The sequence below is a fragment of the Oncorhynchus clarkii genome, chromosome 4 (genome assembly GCF_045791955.1).
Source record: "Oncorhynchus clarkii lewisi isolate Uvic-CL-2024 chromosome 4, UVic_Ocla_1.0, whole genome shotgun sequence".
NCBI lineage: Eukaryota > Metazoa > Chordata > Actinopteri > Salmoniformes > Salmonidae > Oncorhynchus > Oncorhynchus clarkii.
The window spans coordinates 34,227,501-34,245,961 of NC_092150.1; the positions used below are offsets into that span (position 1 = coordinate 34,227,501).

Sequence of the window (18,461 nt, forward strand, 5' to 3'; positions counted from 1 at the left end):
TCTCTCTCTCTCTCTCTCTCTCTCTCTCTCTCTCTCTCTCTGTGTGTGTGTGTACCACAGATCCCCTTTTCATCTTCAAGTTTTTTCCAGAGAGGCTGGGTACAATGGATATGGCTTGGCATGATGCTGGCGTCACATAACAAAGCTAAATGGATCAATTTGCAAGGCGTAAATAGCTTAAAGTAACTGCGCTTGTTGTCACTTTGTGTTCTGGCTGACAGGTTGGGGAATTTTCACTCTATTAAAGAATGGAGCTAGCTACAAATACACCTCTCTCTCCTTCACCAGATGCCTGGCTGATGTTAGTCTCCACCAGACACAGCGTTAGATACGGGCTAAGGCAGAGCTGTGAAGAACTCTGTATAGGGCTACGATAGCATCACGTTGAGTTAGAACCGCGTTTCCAGGCGCCTAACTGATGTCAGCCACTGACTTTCAATCAGGCACTGGGTTGGACAAGGGGTAACACACAAGAGCAACAGAGCTCTAAAGTACTCCAACGGGCTTGAGACTACACAGGTCTCAAGGTTAATAGAGCAGTGTTCAGCCTCCAACCAAATGATAAAGCCTCTCCATTCTGAACAGGGGTTTCTGTGTGGTGTCCTCCTCCTTCTTCTCTCCTGCAGCAGAAGACGTTTGCGGCCAGCCCATACTCGGACCCCATCACAGTGAAGCTCCACAGCGGTATGGCTCGCCATGCTGAGGACCCAGAGATGCTGTGGGTCATGGGCCCTGTCCTGGCCGTCGTACTCATCATCATCATCGTCATCGCTATCCTGCTCTTCAAGAGGTAAATACACCGCCGCGCCAACTATTTCATTGCTGCAATGAATGTGCGTCACGGCACTGTTCTCAAAAAAAGTGACATTACTGCTAAAGGCAGTGAGGACACAACTGATAACTACAAACTTTGATAGTATGTGAAATTTCGAAAATCGAGTGTGCTTTAAATGCCAGGACGTACTCATTTTGGCATTTCATCTAGTAGAATTCGCTACACAATTGTGAGGAGTAGAAATGCCTCTCCAGACTCACGTGTGTAGAGCAGACAGTGTCAAAAGAGGTGGTTAACTTGTATCGGCATGACAGTTGGCACAAATGCACATATACACTACATGACCAAAAGTATGTGGACACCTGCTCGTCGAAACATCTCATTCCAAAATCCTGGGCGTTAATATGGAGTTTGCTGCTATAAAAGCCTCCATTCTTCTGGGAAGGCTTTCCACTAGATGTTGGAACATTGCTGCTGGGACTTGCTTCCACTAGACCGTTAGTGAGGTCGGGCACTGATGTTGGGCGATTAGGCCTGGCTCACGGTTTGCATTCCAATTCATCCCAAAGGTTTTCGATGGGATTGTGGTCAGGGCTCTGAGCAGGCCAGTCAAGTTCTTCCACATCGATCTTGACAAAACCATTTCTGTGCATGGGGGCATTGTCATGCAGAAACAGGAAACTGTTGCCACAAAGGTGGAAGCACAGAATCGTCTAGAATGTCATTGTATGCTGTAGCGTTATGATTTCCCTTCACTGGAACTAAGGGGCCAAGGCTGAACAATGAAAAACAGCCCCATACCATTATTCCTCCTCCCCCAAACTTTACAGTGGGGTAGGTAGCATTCTCCTGGCATCCACCAAACCCAGATTTGTCTGTCAGACTGGAAGATGGTGATGCGTGCAGCGTGATTCAACACTCCATAGAACACGTTTCAACTGCTCCAGAGTCCAATGGCTGCGAGCTTTACACCACTCCGTCTGATGCTTGGCATTGCGCATGGTGATCTTAGGCTTGTGTGCGACTGCTCGGGCATGGAAACCCATTCCCGACTAACAGTTTATGCACCGACGTAGCTTCCACAGGCAGTTTGGAACCCGTATTGAGTGTTGCAACAGGGGACAACCAATTCTTATGTGCTACACACTTCAGCCCTCGGCGGTCCCGTTCTTTGAGCTTGTGTGGCCTATCACTTCGCGGCTGAGGCATTGTTGTGCCGAGACGTTTCCACTTCACAATAACAGCACCTACAGTTGACCGGGGCAGCTCTATCAGGGCAGAAATTTGGCGAACTGACTTCTTGGAACGGTTGCATCTTATGACGGTGCCACATTGAAAGGCTCTGCTCGATTTTGTACACCTGTCAGCAACAGGTGTGGCTGAAATAGCCTAATCCACTCATTTGAAGGGGTGTCCACATACTTTTGGATAGTGTATTTGACCTCATCCCAAAATATGCTAATGAGCCCCACCAGTACATTGCCCCCACTTATGAATGGTGATCGTACTTCATATTCTAAATGTTGGGTAGAAACATGTCTGATTATACTGACAAGGTACCGAACTGTACCATGTGAGTTCATATGTGTACCTGTGAAGTGTACCTTTCACTTTGTTTTTGCACCGCAGGGAACAACACTGTACCATAGCCCATTTTTTGAGAGTGTTAATTCATGTTCCAAGGGATAACCATGAACCCGATGGCAGTGCAGAAATATTGACGCACTCAACCAAGTGTGGTCACGGTATAAAAATATAAAACAAATTGAAATCAGAAAACAGCAGTATACTGTCATTTTATAGAAATAACACCTTCAAGTTGTTGTATGTACTTAAAGCAAAGTGCAAAAAATGTATTCTTGGCACTATACACCATACAGTGCACTCTGAAGGTTTTCGGACCCCTTGGATTTTTCCACATTTGGTTACGTTACAGCCTTATTATAAAACAACCGTATTGTTTTTTCCCCCTCATTAATCTACACACAACACCCCATAATGACACAGCAAAGGCAGGATTTTAGAAATGTTTGCTAATTTATTTTTTTTAAATAAGAAACTGAAATATAAAATTTACATAAGTATTCAGACACATTACTTAGTACTTTGTTGAAGCACTTTTGGCAGTGAATACGGGCTCGCATTCTCTTCGGTATAAAGCTACAAGCTTGGCACACCTGTATTCGGGTAGTTTCTCCCATTGTTCTTTGTCAGGTTGGATGGGGAGTGTCACTGCACAGCTATTTTCAGGTTTCTCCAGAGATGTTTGATCGGTTTCAAGTCTGGGCTCTGGATGGGCCACTCAAGGACATTCAGAGACTTGTCCCAAAGCCACTCCTGTGTTGTCTTGGCTGTGTGCTTAGGGTCGTTTTCCTGTTGGAAGGTGAACCTTCGCCCCAGTCTGAGGTCCTGAGCGCTCTGGAGCAGGTTTTCATCAAGGATCTCTCTGTACTTTGGCCCGGTCATCTTTTCCTCGATCCTGACGAGTCTCCCATTACCTGCCACTGAAAAACATCCCCCCAGCATGATGCTGCCACCACCATGCTTCATCGTATGGATGTTGCCAGGTTTCCTCCAGATGTGACTCTTGGCATTCAGGCCAAAGAGTTCAATCTTGGTTTCATCAGGCCAGATATTCCTGTTTATCATGGTCTGAGAGTCTTTAGGTGCCTTTTGGCAAACTCCAAGCAGGCTGTCATGTGCCTTTTACCTGAGGAATGGCTTCAGTCTGGCCACTCTACCATAAAAGCCTGATTGGTGGAATTCTGCAGAGATGGTTGTCCTTCTGGAAGGTTCTCCCATGTCCAAAGAGGAACTCTAGAGCTGCCCGGGTGACCATCGGGTTCTTGGCCACCTCCCTGACCAAGGCCCTTCTCCCCCGATTGCTCAGTTTGGCTGTGCGGCCAGCTCTAGGAAGAGTCTCTGTTTTTGGGGACCTTCAATGCTGCAGACATTTTTTGGTACCCTTCCCCAGATATGTGCCTCAAAACAATCCTGTCTCGGAGCTCTACGGACAATTCCTTCAACTTCATGACTTGGTTTATGCACTGACATGCACTGTCAAATGTGGGACCTTATATAGACAGGTGTGTGCCTTTCCAAATCATGACCAATCAATTGAATTTACCACTGATGGACTCCAATCAAGCTGTAGAAACATCTCAATGATGACCAATAGAAGCAGGATGCGCCTGAGCTTAATTTCGAGTCTCATTGCAAAGGGATTGAATACATTTTTTTTGTTTGTTCTATTACATGTTAAAATGTCTAAAAACGGCCTCCCGGGTGGCGCAGTGGTTAAGGGCGCTGTACTGCAGCGCCAGCTGTGCCATCAGAGTCCTGGGTTCGCGCCCAGGCTCTGTCGTAACCGGCCGCGACCGGGAGGTCCGTGGGGCGACGCACAATTGGCCTAGCGTTGCCCGGGTTAGGGAGGGCTTGGACGGTAGGGGTGTCCTTGTCTCATCGCGCACCAGCGACTCCTGTGGCGGGCTGGGCGCAGTGTACGCTAGCCAAGGTGGCCAGGTGCACGGTGTTTCCTCCGGCGCATTGGTGCGGCTGGCTTCCGGGTTGGATGTGCGCTGTGTTAAAGAAGCAGCGGCTTGGTTGGTTGTGTATCGGAGGACGCATGACTTTCAACCTTCGTCTCTCCCGAGCCCGTACGGGAGTTGTAGCGATGAGACAAGATAATAGCTACTACAACAATTGGATACTACGAAATTGGGGAGAAAAAGGGGTAAAATTCAAAAAAATAAATAAATAAATAAAATAAAAATTTTAATTTTGTCAAATTTGGCTTTGTCTGTAGATTGATGAGGAAAATAGTTTATTAATCCATTTTTAAAAAAGGCTGTAACTCAGCAACATGTGTCTGAATACTTTCCGAATGCGGACAAGTGGACACCCCTACAAATGAGTGGATTCGACAATTTCAGCCACACCCGTTGCTGACAGGTGTATAAAATTGAACACACAGCCATGCAAACTCCATAGATGACCGGCAGTAGAATGGCCTTACTGAAGAGCTCAGTGACTTTCAATGTGGCACCATGATAGGATGTCACCTTTCCAACAAGTCAGTTTGTCAAATTTCTGCCATGCTAGACCTGCCCTGGTCAACTCTAAGTGCTGTTATTGTGAAGTGGAAATGTCTAGGAGCAACAACGTCTCAGCCGCGAAGTGATAGCCCACACAAGCCCACAGAACGGGACCGCCGAATGCTGATGCGCGAAACGCGTAAAAATCTTCTGTCCTCGGTTGCAACAATACTGGAAGCAACGTCAGCGTCAAGTACTGTTCATCGGGAGCTTCATGAAATGGGTTTCCATGGCCGAGCAGCCGCACACAGCAGCCGCACACAAACCTAAGCTCACCATGCGCAATATCAAGCGTCGGCTGGAGTGGTGTAAAGCTCGCCACCAATGGACTCTGAAGCAGTGGGAATGTGTTCGCTGGAATGTTGAATCACGCTTCACTATCTTCCAGTCTGACGGACGAACCTGGGTTTGGCGGATTCCAGGAGAATGCTACCTGCCCGAATGCATAGTGTCACCTGTAAAGTTTGGTGGAGGAGGAATTCCGGTCTGGAGCTGTTTTTCATGGTTCGGGCTAGACCCCTTAGTTCCAGTGAAGGGAAATCTTAATGCTATATCGTACAATTACAATCTAGATGGTTCTGTGTTTCCAACTTTGTGGCAACAGTTTTGGGAAGACCCTTTCCTGTTTCAGCATGACAATCAATACTCCCATGCACATAACGAGGTCCATACAGAAATGGTTTGTTGAGTTTGGTGTGGAAGAACTTGACTGGCCTGCATTCGTTGGAGTTCAGTGGTTACTCCATCAAGACAGATAGACATTCATCTAGCCTCAGCCTGAAGTCCTATAGGCTCTGTGAGACTCTCTCCTTGGAGTGGGTATTGATATGGGAGGTATCTCAGTCAGGTTAGGTGCCTGTGGCTATGCTCTCCCAGAGTTGGCCCAGCCGTGTTTTCGCTGCTCTCTTTGAATGTAGCTGTCCTTAGAGCTTCTAACTGAGCTAGCATAAGAGAGAGAGGGAAGAACAGGGGATCCATATGCTTCTTCCGCTAATAATGAAATCTCAGCTAGCTAGCACACTGCTGGGATGGGACGAGCTGGTCCTCCTTTCTCTGTCTTCTTCTATCTGTTCAACTTTCTTCTCCTCTTTTGTCACCCTTCTCTCTTACTGTTTGTTCAGTCTTTGAGTTGCTGGGGTTGTGGTAGTGTAGCTCTCCTTACTTCTTAGACGCTTCAGCTCTGCTTGAACAAAAAAGGGAATCATGTGTTTGACTTGATCATTAAAAAGGACTTAATCATTTAAAAAAGCATTCCAAAATGCTTGGCCTCACCTTAATTCTCCTCACTCTGGCGATCAGAAGGAGCCAGACCTCAACTCGCTCTTACACAACAACCCAGGAAAGTAATAAGCTGAACTCAGCTGAACTAGTAATTCAAAGTATTTCTCTGTGGAAAAGTCCAGGCAAGGCTGACTTAGATGGCAGGAGGGTGGAGGATTTCTTCACAGCAAATGAGAAGAAATCTTTTGAAGTGTCCCAATTTAACATGCCTATTTGACTGCACAGGCCTATAACTCTCTGATGTCCATGCCAGGACACATAGCAACTTTTTATGACTTGGAAGACATTTTGCTGGAATGGATTGTATTCAAATATAAATGAATGTAAACGCTACAAAACACAATACAATAGGCAGATCTATAGACATTTCCACAGTTGTAAAAGTATATGAGGCGAAACAGCTTATTATATAATAACCCCATCCTCATCTGTCCACACAATGTAGTAGGATAACATAGTTGATACCGGGACGTTAGTTGCAGGATGCAGCCTACTGTATTTCCCCCGAGCTAGTACGATACCTACCTCAAGTAACCTGAGAGAGCAGAGTGCACCATCATCAAGCCTGTCCAACTGCATAGAACATCATTATCTCCTGAATTCCCCACATAGCAGATATGTAGATCCTCCTTTAAAAAAAAAATCCCAGCAGATGTATCTTAAGAGAATGGGTTGTAAAGAAGAAAAAAATATATTTAAACACTTGTTGAAGATGATCACAGTGACAGGGGTTGAGATCGGGGCCCCTGGAGGAAAAAACTCATTTTCAAAATGTCAGCGTTATTATCTGAATAAAACCGCAGGGCTGAGAGATTGGAGGAGAGAGGGAGAGAGAGAGGGTGGGAGGGAGAGATGGATGGATGGAATGAGGGATGGAGGGAGGTGTGAAGTAAAGAGCTTGTATTAGCCAGATGCTGTTCCCCATCCACTGCTTCTATGCTTTAACCCTGTAATTTAATCCTCCTCCCTCTCTCTCTCTCTCTCTCTGTTTTCTCCCTCGCTCACTTTCCCCCTGCTTTCTGTGGACGCAGCAAACAAGAAAGGTTAGTACTTCTCTCCTGTTTTACACCCGTACACCACTTTCCCCCCTCTCAACCCTGGCTTGGCTGTCAATCTGCAGCACACGCTTCCTCTCCCTTCCCCCTAAGGCGTCAGCATGCTAAGGCGTCAGCTGGCTGAACGAGTGTGCTTGCATAGTCCCTTAAAAGACCTTCGCTTGAAAAAAAATACATTTTTACATCAAATTAAGACGTTATTGCAGTATTTCTAAAGTGGGAAAAATGTGCATGAAACCGATTCGTCTCTCGTTGACTGACAACAAAAAAACACTTAATTGAAGAACCCCTGCTGTTGACCAATCACCGACGAATGGGAGCAGACTTCGGCTACTGACTTCGGCTTGCCTCAAACTTTTTGCTGTTGTGCCCGAACAACTGATAAAACCCTGGCTGAGACACAAACTAACAAAAAACGTCACAAAAGGTAGTTGAGCTGGCAAGCATGTGGACAGATGCCTTTACTCCTCTATAAGATGTGCCTCTGGGTCAGGCTGCGCCACTCTGTTCTGTTCTGACTGATGCCTGATGTAGAGAGTCAGAGTGACAGAGTGACAGACTGACATGCTCTTTGTTTCTACTACACTGTCAAGATCACACATAGCGAGGTCCAGTATGCGATCGATTCTTTTTCGACTACTCTTTTTACTGACTCGAAAGTCATGATTCGTTTTTTTCTGAGTGACTCGTTCATTTGAGTCATTCTTTTGGCCTGCTAGCAGCATGATTGATATACAGTCCTCCGACTCAACAGCTCTAGAGATGTGCTCTGACCAACAACTGTCTGTCATAATTACTCAAAGGAAAATGGATCGTGCTGCAGGAACTGACCATTCATCTCATGGTGCAGGAATGAACGCAATTCATTCATTATTGAATGTTATGATGGAATCGGCTTTGTAGAATCAAAGCATGAACAGCCTCTACTCAACAAACTTGAACTCGAGAACAAATAGTTTGGGGGGGGGGCTGCAGTTCGCGAACCATATTGTGCTTATCACCCTCACGGCAGTCGAGCAATGCACTCCTCCAACAGTCGTTCACAATCTAGTCCGGATGTGGCCACAACTAGACCTTGTTTCAAATGTATAAAGACATCATCTTATTTGTATCCCTAGCAATCAACAAATGTAGGCCTACATTGTTTAAACAACAAGTCTTCGTCACAAATGACAGCTTCAATAAGCACACCACGGTAAACGGCACGTGAACGAGAGGTTTGTCGGATTATGACAGTTTTCAGTTCATCGTTCGCCGGTAGGGGCTCCTGCCTGCCAACTGTGATGGACGAGAGGCTTGTAGAATCAGGACTCTTTCAAGTTTTCAGTTCATCGTTCGCTGCTGTGGGGTCCTGCGTGTTCTGGCCATTACTGACTCAAATGAACAAAATGAGTCTACAGAATCGTTCTTTTGACTGAACTTCCCATCACTATCACACATCACACCTTTCTTTGACTGGTGTGTTGTGTTTTTTCACAGGAGACATGTCTGGCTCTTGACTGGTTGTGTGTCTATGTGTGTGCATCTGTGTGTATGTCCACGCATGCAGTGTTTGCGCGTGAGCATGCAAATATGTGCATGCGTGTGTGGGCAATGTTTACAGGCAGCTTTGAGAAATGTCTTTGATCTTGTTGATCTGTTGAGCTACATCTCTCTGAGAGTTCATAGTCTGTGGTTTCTCGTTTGCCCGGTTCCCCCCACCAACACCCACACACACCTGCAGCCCTGATGCCTTGCAAGCTAAATGCAAAAAGTGGAGTTCAAATTACATGTCGTTTCCTAGGCAATAGTCAGAATAACAAAGCACGCTTTCCCACACTTCCTTATTTCCTGCCTCCATGCTTTATTACGATCTCCATTACAATCCTCATCTCACCGTCCATCTCCGGGGCTGTGTCCTAAATGGCATCTTATCTCCTGTATAGTGCAGCTCTATTGACCCGAGCCTTAAGGGCTTTCGTCGAAAGTAGTGCACTGCAGTTACAGTTGACGTCGGAAGTTTACATACACTTAGGCTGGAGTCATTAAAACTTGTTTTTCAACCTCTCCACAAATTTCTTGTTTACAAACTATAGTTTTGGCAAGTCAGTTAGGACATCTACTTTGTGCGTGACACAAGTCATTTTTCCAACAATTGTTTACAGACAGATTATTTCACTTATAATTCACTTTATCACAATTCCAGTGGGTCAGAAGTTTACATACACTAAGTTGACTGTGCCTTTAAACAGCTTGGAAAATTCCAGAAAATTATGGCTTTAGATGCTTCTGATAGGCTGATTAATATTATTAATCTTATATTATTAATCATTATTAATCAGAGTCCATTTGAGGTGTACCTGTGGATGTAATTCAAGGCCTACCTTCAAACTCAGTGCCTCTTTGCTTGGCATCATGGGACAATCAAAATAAATCATCCAAGACCTCAGAAGAAAATTGTAGACCTCCACAAGTCTGGTTCATCCTTAGGAGCAATTTCCAAATGCCTGAAGGCACCACGTTCATCTGTTCAAACAATAGTACGCAAGTATAAACCCCATGGGACCACGCAGCCATCATACCGCTCAGGAAGGAGACGCGTTCTGTCTCCTAGAGATGAATGTACTTTGGTGCAAAAAGTATAAATCAATTGGCGAACAGCAAAGGACCTTGTGAAGATGCTGGAGGAAACAGGTACAAAAGTATCTAGATCCATAGTAAAATGAGTCCTATATCAACATAACTTGAACGGCCGCTCAGCAAGGAAGAAGCCACTGCTCCAGACCCGCCATAAAAAAAGCCTGACTACGGTTTGCAACTGCACATAGGGACAAAGATCATACTTTTTGGAGATATGTCCTCTGGTCTGATGAAACAAAAATAGAACTGTTTGGCCATAATTACCATCGTTATGTTTGGAGGAAAAAAGGGGAGGTTTGCAAGCTGAAGAACATCATCCCAACCATGAAACTCGGGGGTGGCAGCATGATGTTGTGGGGGTGCTTTGCTGTAGGAGGGACTGGTCCACTTCACAAAATAGATGGCATCATGAGGGAGGAAAATTATGTGAATACAGTGGGGCAAAAAAGTATTTAGTCAGCCACCAATTGTGCAAGGTCTCCCACTTAAAAAGATGAGAGAGGCCTGTAATTTTCATCATAGGTACACTTCAACTATGACAGACAAAATGAGGGAAGAAAATCCAGAAAATCACATTGTAGGATTTTTTATGAATTTATTTGCAAATTATGGTGGAAAATAAATATTTGGTCAATAACAAAAGTTTATCTCAATACTTTGTTATATACCCTTTGTTGGCAATGACAGAGGTCAAACGTATTCTGTAAGTCTTCACAAGGTTTTCACACACTGTTGCTGGTATTTTGGCCCATTCCTCCATGCAGATCACCTCTAGAGCAGTGATGTTTTGGGGCTGTTGCTGGGCAACACGGACTTTCAACTCCCTCCAAAGATTTTCTACGGGGTTGAGATCTGGAGACTGGCTAGGCCACTCCAGGACCTTGAAATGCTTCTTACAAAGCCACTCCTTCGTTGCCCGGGCGGTGTTTGGGATCATTGTCATGCTGAAAGACCCAGCCACGTTTCATCTTCAATGCCCTTGCTGATGGAAGGAGGTTTTCACTCAAAATCTCACGATACATGGCCCCATTCATTCTTTCCTTTACACGGACCACTCATCCTGGTCCCTTTGCAGAAAAATAGCCCCAATGCATGATGTTTCCACCCCCATGCTTCACAGTAGGTATGGTGTTCTTTGGATGCAACTCAGAATTCTTTGTCCTCCAAACACAACGAGTTTAGTTTTTACCAAAAAGTTATATTTTGGTTTCATCTGACCATATGACATTCTCCCAATCTTCTTCTGGATCATCCAAATGCTCTCTAGCAAACTTCAGACGGGCCTGGACATGTACTGGTTTAAGCAGGGGGACACGTCTGGCACTGCAGGATTTGAGTCCCTGGCGGCGTAGTGTGTTACTGATGGTAGGCTTTGTTACTTTGGTCCCAGCTCTCTGCAGGTCATTCACTAGAATCCCCCGTGTGGTTCTGGGATTTTTGCTCACCATTCTTGTGATCATTTTGACCCCACGGGGTGAGATCTTGCGTGGAGCCCCAGATCGAGGGAGATTATCAGTGGTCTTGTATGTCTTCCATTTCCTAATAATTGCTCCCACAGTTGATTTCTTCAAACCAAGCTGCTTACCTATTGCAGATTCAGTCTTCCCAGCCTGGTGCAGGTCTACAATTTTGTTTCTGGTGTCCTTTGACAGCTCTTTGGTCTTGGCCATAGTGGAGTTTGGAGTGTCACAGTTTGAATTGTGGACAGGTGTCTTTTATACTGATAACAAGGTCAAACAGGTGCCATTAATACAGGTAACGAGTGGAGGATAGGGGAGCTTCTTAAAGAAGAAGTAACAGGTCTGTGAGAGCCAGAATTCTTGCTTGTTTGTAGGTGACCAAATACTTATTTTCCACCGTAATTTGCAAATAAATTCATTAAAAATCATACAATGTGATTTTCTGGATTTTTTTTTCTCATTTTGTCTGTCATAGTTGAAGTGTACCTATGATGAAAATTACAGGCCTCTCTCATATTTTTAAGTGGGAGAACTTGCACATTTGGTGGCTGACTAAATACTTTTTTGCCCCACTGTATATTGAAGCAAATGGGTATTGAAGCAAATGGGTCTTCCAATTGGACAATGACCCCAAGCATACTTCCAAAGTTGTGGCAAAATGGCTTAAGGACAACAAAGTAAAGGTATTGGAGTGGCCATCACAAAGCCCTGACCTCAATCCTATAGAAAATGTGTGGGCAGAACTGAAAAAGTATGTGCGAGCAAGGAGGCCTACAAACCTGACTCAGTTACACCAGCTCTGTCAGGAGGAATGGGCCAAAATTCACCCAACTAATTGTGGGAAGCTTGTGGAAGGCTACCCAAAACATTTGACCCAAGTTAAACAATTTAAAGGCAATGCTACCAAATACTAATTGAGTGTATGTAAACTTCTGACCCACTGGGAATGTGATGAAAGAAATAATAGCTTAAATCATTCTCTCTACTATTGTCCTGACATTTCACATTCTTAAAATGAAGTGATGATACTAACTGACCTAAGACAGGGATTTTTTTTATAGGATTACATGTCAGGAATTGTCAAACAATGAGTATGAATGTATTTGGCTAAGGTGTATATAAACTGTAAGTTTAGGGCTAGTAACATGACTGACACCTCTCATAGACAGCTTTGATAGCATGGCATCACTAATAGCTGCCCCTGAGACAGAGTTAGGTGAGCACATCAGCAGCAGCACTCAGCGATGGAGGCTGCTGCACATGACATGTTAGCGTAATGTTAGCGCTACCCAGAGAATCGAATGCAGGCTTTAATGCATTTGCTTGGCAGCAGCTGTAACATGTCAACACTTAAGGCCTCAGTTATCATGCTAGCGCTAGGAGACGTGTGTTGTGCATTGGGAATGGAGGAGATGTGCTCTCTCTCTGTTTCTCTCTCTCCCCTCTTCCTACTTTCCTTCCTCCTCTCCCTCTCTTTCTTTCTCTCCTCTCGCTACTCCATCCCCCTTTCCTCTTCCCCAAGTCCCTCCCTCTCCCACTCCCCTCTCTCCTTCCCTCCCTCCTTCTCTCTTTCTCTCCACCTCTGTAATTAGCCAGCCTTGCTAGTCTGTCACTGCAACTGATCCGTTAATTGCTCAGCCTGTTTGTTTTCACACATTCATATGGGGGAAATTAGAGGTTTTAATGAGCGTAAACCTAAAACTGTGTCACCACTTCCCCCCCAGCTGTGTAGACAGTAAATTGGGCCCTCCACACATAAACGGCCTCATCTGGGGAACCAACGAACACAGCCCGGCAGACAGTGTTATTTAACAGCAGCATACTCAAATTGCACCCTATTCCCTATATAACGCATTACTTTTGACCAGAGCTGAGGGCTGTGGCTATGGTCAAAATTTGGGAATTATATAGCAGGGATGGTGCAGTTTTGGACATAAAACAAATGTACTTATTTATGTGTACTGTATTTATATTATGCATTCTGTATGTTGACTTTGTGTCTTGTCTGTCTTGGACATGGTCTATTACTGGAAGCACCTATTCATTAAGTCAATTTCCGGGTATGTGTAAATGCGATTCTGGGATTCTGATCTGACTCTGAAGAGTAGATGTGTGCCTCTGCTTCAGGAAGTTACAAATCTCAACATGACTTTTAACTACCTGCAAATTGAGCATCGTCTCGGTATCTGGTATCTTCCACATGATTGCAGAAATAAACAGATGTCAGTCTTTGGGTTGGGTTCTGATGGGTAATCTGTGTAAGGGGTTGACCATCCCAAGCCAGCAGGCCCCTGCTGTATGGTTACATTCCAATGTCTAAAGGCCTTTTAGCATGCCACTTAGAATACATGCCAAATACATTACATTCTAAATAGTAGTGTGAATTTTGGAACAGAGAATATACTGTGTTTACAGCTCCTCTCATGGCCTATCCTCCCTGCCTCTCTCCCCAGGAAACGAGCATCTCCCTCTGCCAAGGATGAGCACTCTGTTGGGGTGAAGGACTCTCTGCTGGCCCACTCCTCTGACCCTGTGGAGATGAGACGACTTAACTACCAGACACAAGGTATAGACGCACACAAACACAAACTCACCCACCCAGACACACTAGCAGACCAGACTGATCACTAGACACACACTGAAAATTTGTCCGTTTGAAAAGATCCTAAGAACGTCGATAGGCCGTTCTCTGCACTCACCCCCAAAAAAACACTGGGAGCAAACCCATGATTCTCGGTGTCGGAGCACGCTGCTCAGACCACTGCGCTATCGCAGTTCACAATGTTCTAGCAAGCCGCGAGAACACTGTGAATACTGATGATACCTGATGGTAATAGTGTGTTGTTTTTCATTCTTTTTGTTTTGAGCCTCCCTTAAACCATAGTCCTAACCTTAACCACTCGGGAATGAACACATGCAGTTAAACCCTTGAGTTGTTTCCGTTTCACCCCTGTAACCACACGGAATTAACCCTGTGACCATGCAGAATGAACGGGTCAAAAATAGACCTTCATCCATAATACGTTGAATTTCGAAGGGAAACTTCGAGATCTTGTAGAGCAGACAAAACAACCCACACAGACGCACTTAAGTTTAGCAACCATGGCCAAACTTTCCACTTTGCCTACACTCAAATCTCTAACAAGGTTGCTTATAAAACCTGGCCTCGAGCCACCTCCACTGGTCACACTCTTATGCTTTGATAAATTCTGGTAAATGTGTAGATTTTTGTAACTACTTTGATAGGAGAAGCAGTGTAATGCAGCTCACAGGACAGCTTTGGAAGATGTAATAGGAAAACCATCTGAGTTCTCAGTGTATATGCAGCTAAATTAGATTCAGCTAAATTAGAATAATATCAGATGCTGGTTATCTCAAATTAAAGATTGTCGACATTCAATTATGCCGACTATCATCGGTGGAATGTACCTGCTTTACTGCACACCACATTCTCCAGTGTAAAAATAAAATAAAATAAACACTGAGTGTTAAATCACCACTGAAAGTATTGAGTTTGTGGACCCATATAGACATCGGGAACCGTGTTAAATTAACACTGCTTAGTTTAAACCCTTATTCAAATATTTCCCAGAGTGCCTGATCTTTCAAATAAAAAAACACCCATGACTATATTTGTTAGTGACTGAGATATATGCTTGATGCATTCATCCATTTTCAGCCCTCCTGACATCACCAAGTGATAAAAAAAAATTGTATTTGTAACACAATACCTTACACATTTCATACGGCCTTATTTTAAGGGTCTGGTATTACCCTAATAGAGTGACCTGAAACTCATATACATCTCTTTGAACCAAAACCACACCCATCATTATTATATTTCCCAGCATGCTCTATTGCAGGTTGGGTTTTGGAATTGTTTGTTTCAGTATCTATGTTTGTGCACGTGCATTGATGCATTGGGGGGTCCCGAGTGGCGCAGCGGTCTAAGACACTGCATCTCAGTGCTAGAGGCGTCACTACAGAGCCTGGTTCGATACAAGGCTGTATCACAACCGGTCGTGACTGGGCGGCGCACAATTGGCCCAGCATTGTCCGGGTTAGGATTTGGCCGGGGTAGGCCATCATTGTAAATAAGATTTTGTTCTTTACTGATTTGCCTAGAAAAATAAAGGTTACATTTTTGGGTGGGCGTTAGTTACATTTCTTGGGGGGCGCTAGTTACATTTTTTGCACCCGTTACTGAAAAGTTTTGTCCAGTTTAAATGTCTTAGGTAGTCTCCGCACAATGTTCCTAATCCTGGGAAGTCATTCCGAATGGAGATTAATACAACCGCCAACTGTTGGATATCCTAACTCTGGCTGGATTCCATAGGAATTACACATCACTTTGCAAACTGGCATAATGTGACCTTGCAGGTAGAATTGAAAAATGATGATACATTTCCCAGGTTTTCCAGAAATCCTGGTTGGAAGTTTCCTGGAAATGGAAGAGGGAAATCTGAAATAATTCAACCAGTCAATTTTGATAACCCTAATTCCTTCCTGGCCTGAGGTATGAACTGGGGTACAATTAATGCACTTAAAAAGGTACAAAGGATGACCTTACAGAGTACCACTACAGTTACAAGGGTTTGTACCCCTTTAGGCACAAATCTAAACCTTTTGTTGTGTGTAATACAATGGCCTGAAACTTGTGGTTTACAGGCCACATAGGGCCTGCAAGTCACATTATGGTGACTTACACATCACCTTTGTATGTTCTATTGGAATCCAGCCAGTGTAGTAATATAACTTTTGGAACCTGTTTTCTGAATGGGTTGTGAAAATGAGACTATGAGACTACCTAAAGCAGGACTTTCCAACCCAGTTCCTGGAAAGCTACCATCCTATAGGTTTTCACACCAACCCTAATCTAGCATACCTGACTCTAATAATTAGCTGGTTGATAAACTAAACAAGGTTAGTTACAACTGGGGTTGGTGCGAAAACATACAGGAGGGTAGCTCTCCAGGAACGAAGTGGGCGAGACCTGAGCTAAAGCATCTAAACTAGAACAGCCATTTCAGTAACAGGTGCAATAATTCTCAGTAACATATTGGATCAGTTTAGAAAATATTTGTCATTTTTATTTGAGTGGCATAATATTAATTAATTAATCCATGTACATGCACATGCACAAACAGATAATGAAACAAACCATTTTTTTTAAATCAAACTGCAATAGAGCATACTGGGAAACATGTTAATGATTGTCATGGTTTTGGTTCATAGTGATGTGTATAGTTTCAGGCTCCTGTATTTGGGTAAAACTCGGCACTCAAAGTAAAGCCTTATAAAATGTGTATGGCGTTGTGCTAAAGTGGCACTCCAGTCTCCTTTTCACATGATTTAACATCTGATTTACTTAACAAAAGGCACATCTCAATAGGTGGTACAGTTAAGTCATGACATAGCACAGCACAAATGGGGGGGGCGTTTTCTCTTTTGTTCACTATTGCTCTCTATTGTTCCTCACGCAAGGGGGGAGGCGGATGACATCACAATACCATCAAACCAATTTATTGAATTCCCTACTCCTTGAAGTTTTCAGTTGTGTCATAACACCACTATTTTGCTTAAAACATCATTTGTGTACCCTTTAGTGTGAGGACATGACTGTATTTTATACTTGGGATATTTCTTTTCAACAAGAGAAGTTCAAAAATCACTGGAGGATGTCTTTAAAAAAAGAAATTGTAATAACATATTCAATTAGGATCTCACTTGGTGAAGTCCATGGAACCAAAAATGGATAAATGCAGCAATGATGTCTCTGTCACAAACAAATACAGTCATGGGTGGTAACTACAATTTACTCGAAAGCTAAGGTATTCTCGGAAATACATTAAGCAGTGTGTTAATTTCACACTTTCTCAGTGTTATTTGTTTTTGTTTTTAAAACTGGAGAATTTTCTGTGTGGATGTCATCATCTTGTCTTTGTTACTGTAAGTTAACAAGGCCTAATGTATAGGATCATATCAATCTTGTAGTATTTGTAGTACTTGGGTTGAGGTGAAGTTGGTATACTCTATGCAAAGAGAGATACTGTAGTTGCGGATGGAAGGTACTATCTGTCGATCAACAACTCAAAGCGCTGGTTTTAGTCTGAAAGTTGAGATGTCCTCTCCCTCTAAACTTCCATTTATGACCTTAAGAAGCCTAAATGGTTTCTTATCATACCGTAAAACTTCAATTAAAAGCTGTCTCAAATAGCCGCCTGTCCTTTTTAATACCCAGGCGGGCAAATAAACGTATGTTTTAAATAAATAACTGGCAAGCAGGGTCCTGGTCAAATGTCGTGCACTATATAGGGAATAGGGTGCCATTTGGGACACAGGCTGTGTCTCTTCTAATGGGCTGCAATGACTCAGCTTGCTAATTAACTACCGTTGGAAGCAGCGTTGAACTCGAATATAAGCCCACAGAATCACTCGCCCTTTCTTTCTGTGCTTCCTCCTCTCCTCTCTCTCTCTAGCACTTTCTTCCTGTGCTTCCTCCTCTCCTCTCTCTCTCTCTCTAGCACTTTCTTCCTGTGCGCTCTCTCGCCCTCTTTCTCGCTTTCTCACTCTGTCTCCTGCTGTCACTCTTTCTTACTCTATGCCGTCTCTCTCTCTCTATTTCTCTCTCTCTCTAACCCTTCATCTCATCTCCCTCCCCTCCACGCTGGGGTATTTTGAAGCTAGATCCTTCACAGGGATCCTCTTTAGTATTTGTTCTAGTAATGTGCTATTAGATGGGCAGCTTGTGGGTCTCTAGCAGTGGGGGACCTGTCTGATGTTGTTTACACAAATAGAGGCAGGTATGTTGTTGACTAGGTTGCCTCTTACCTTGTGTGTCCTTCATGAGCAACAATGAAGAACAGCGCTAGACATCAGGCGTGTCCTAATAGCTCAGTTCTTCACTATCGATGCCTCTGTTGCATACTAAAGCACTATATGATACTTTAATATAGGGTAGTAGTACATACAGTATAGTCTGTCTTATGTCTAAGACAGTTATGTGTCATGGTACCTTTTTACTGTCATGGTAGCCCGGACCCAATACCATGAGGTGAAATCGAACAATTCAATTTGGATCCAGGCTATTGTCATGGATGGAGACCGCCTGGAATTGCATCATTCCTCTCAGTTTCAGCCTAACAAACTGACTCTCTTCAGTTCTGAAAACCTTGGT

General features: G+C 43.9%; 1 protein-coding gene across 1 annotated transcript in view; it reads left to right on the plus strand.

The window, feature by feature from the left end:
* LOC139406745 (receptor-type tyrosine-protein phosphatase F-like) overlaps nucleotides 1-18,461 on the plus strand; it is a 453,529-nt gene that overhangs the window by 411,369 nt on the left and 23,699 nt on the right. Inside the window, exons 22-23 of the mRNA XM_071149731.1 lie at nucleotides 627-790; nucleotides 13,738-13,850. Of these exons, the coding sequence (XP_071005832.1) occupies nucleotides 627-790; nucleotides 13,738-13,850 (277 nt within the window). The remainder of the gene's footprint in view (nucleotides 1-626; nucleotides 791-13,737; nucleotides 13,851-18,461) is intronic.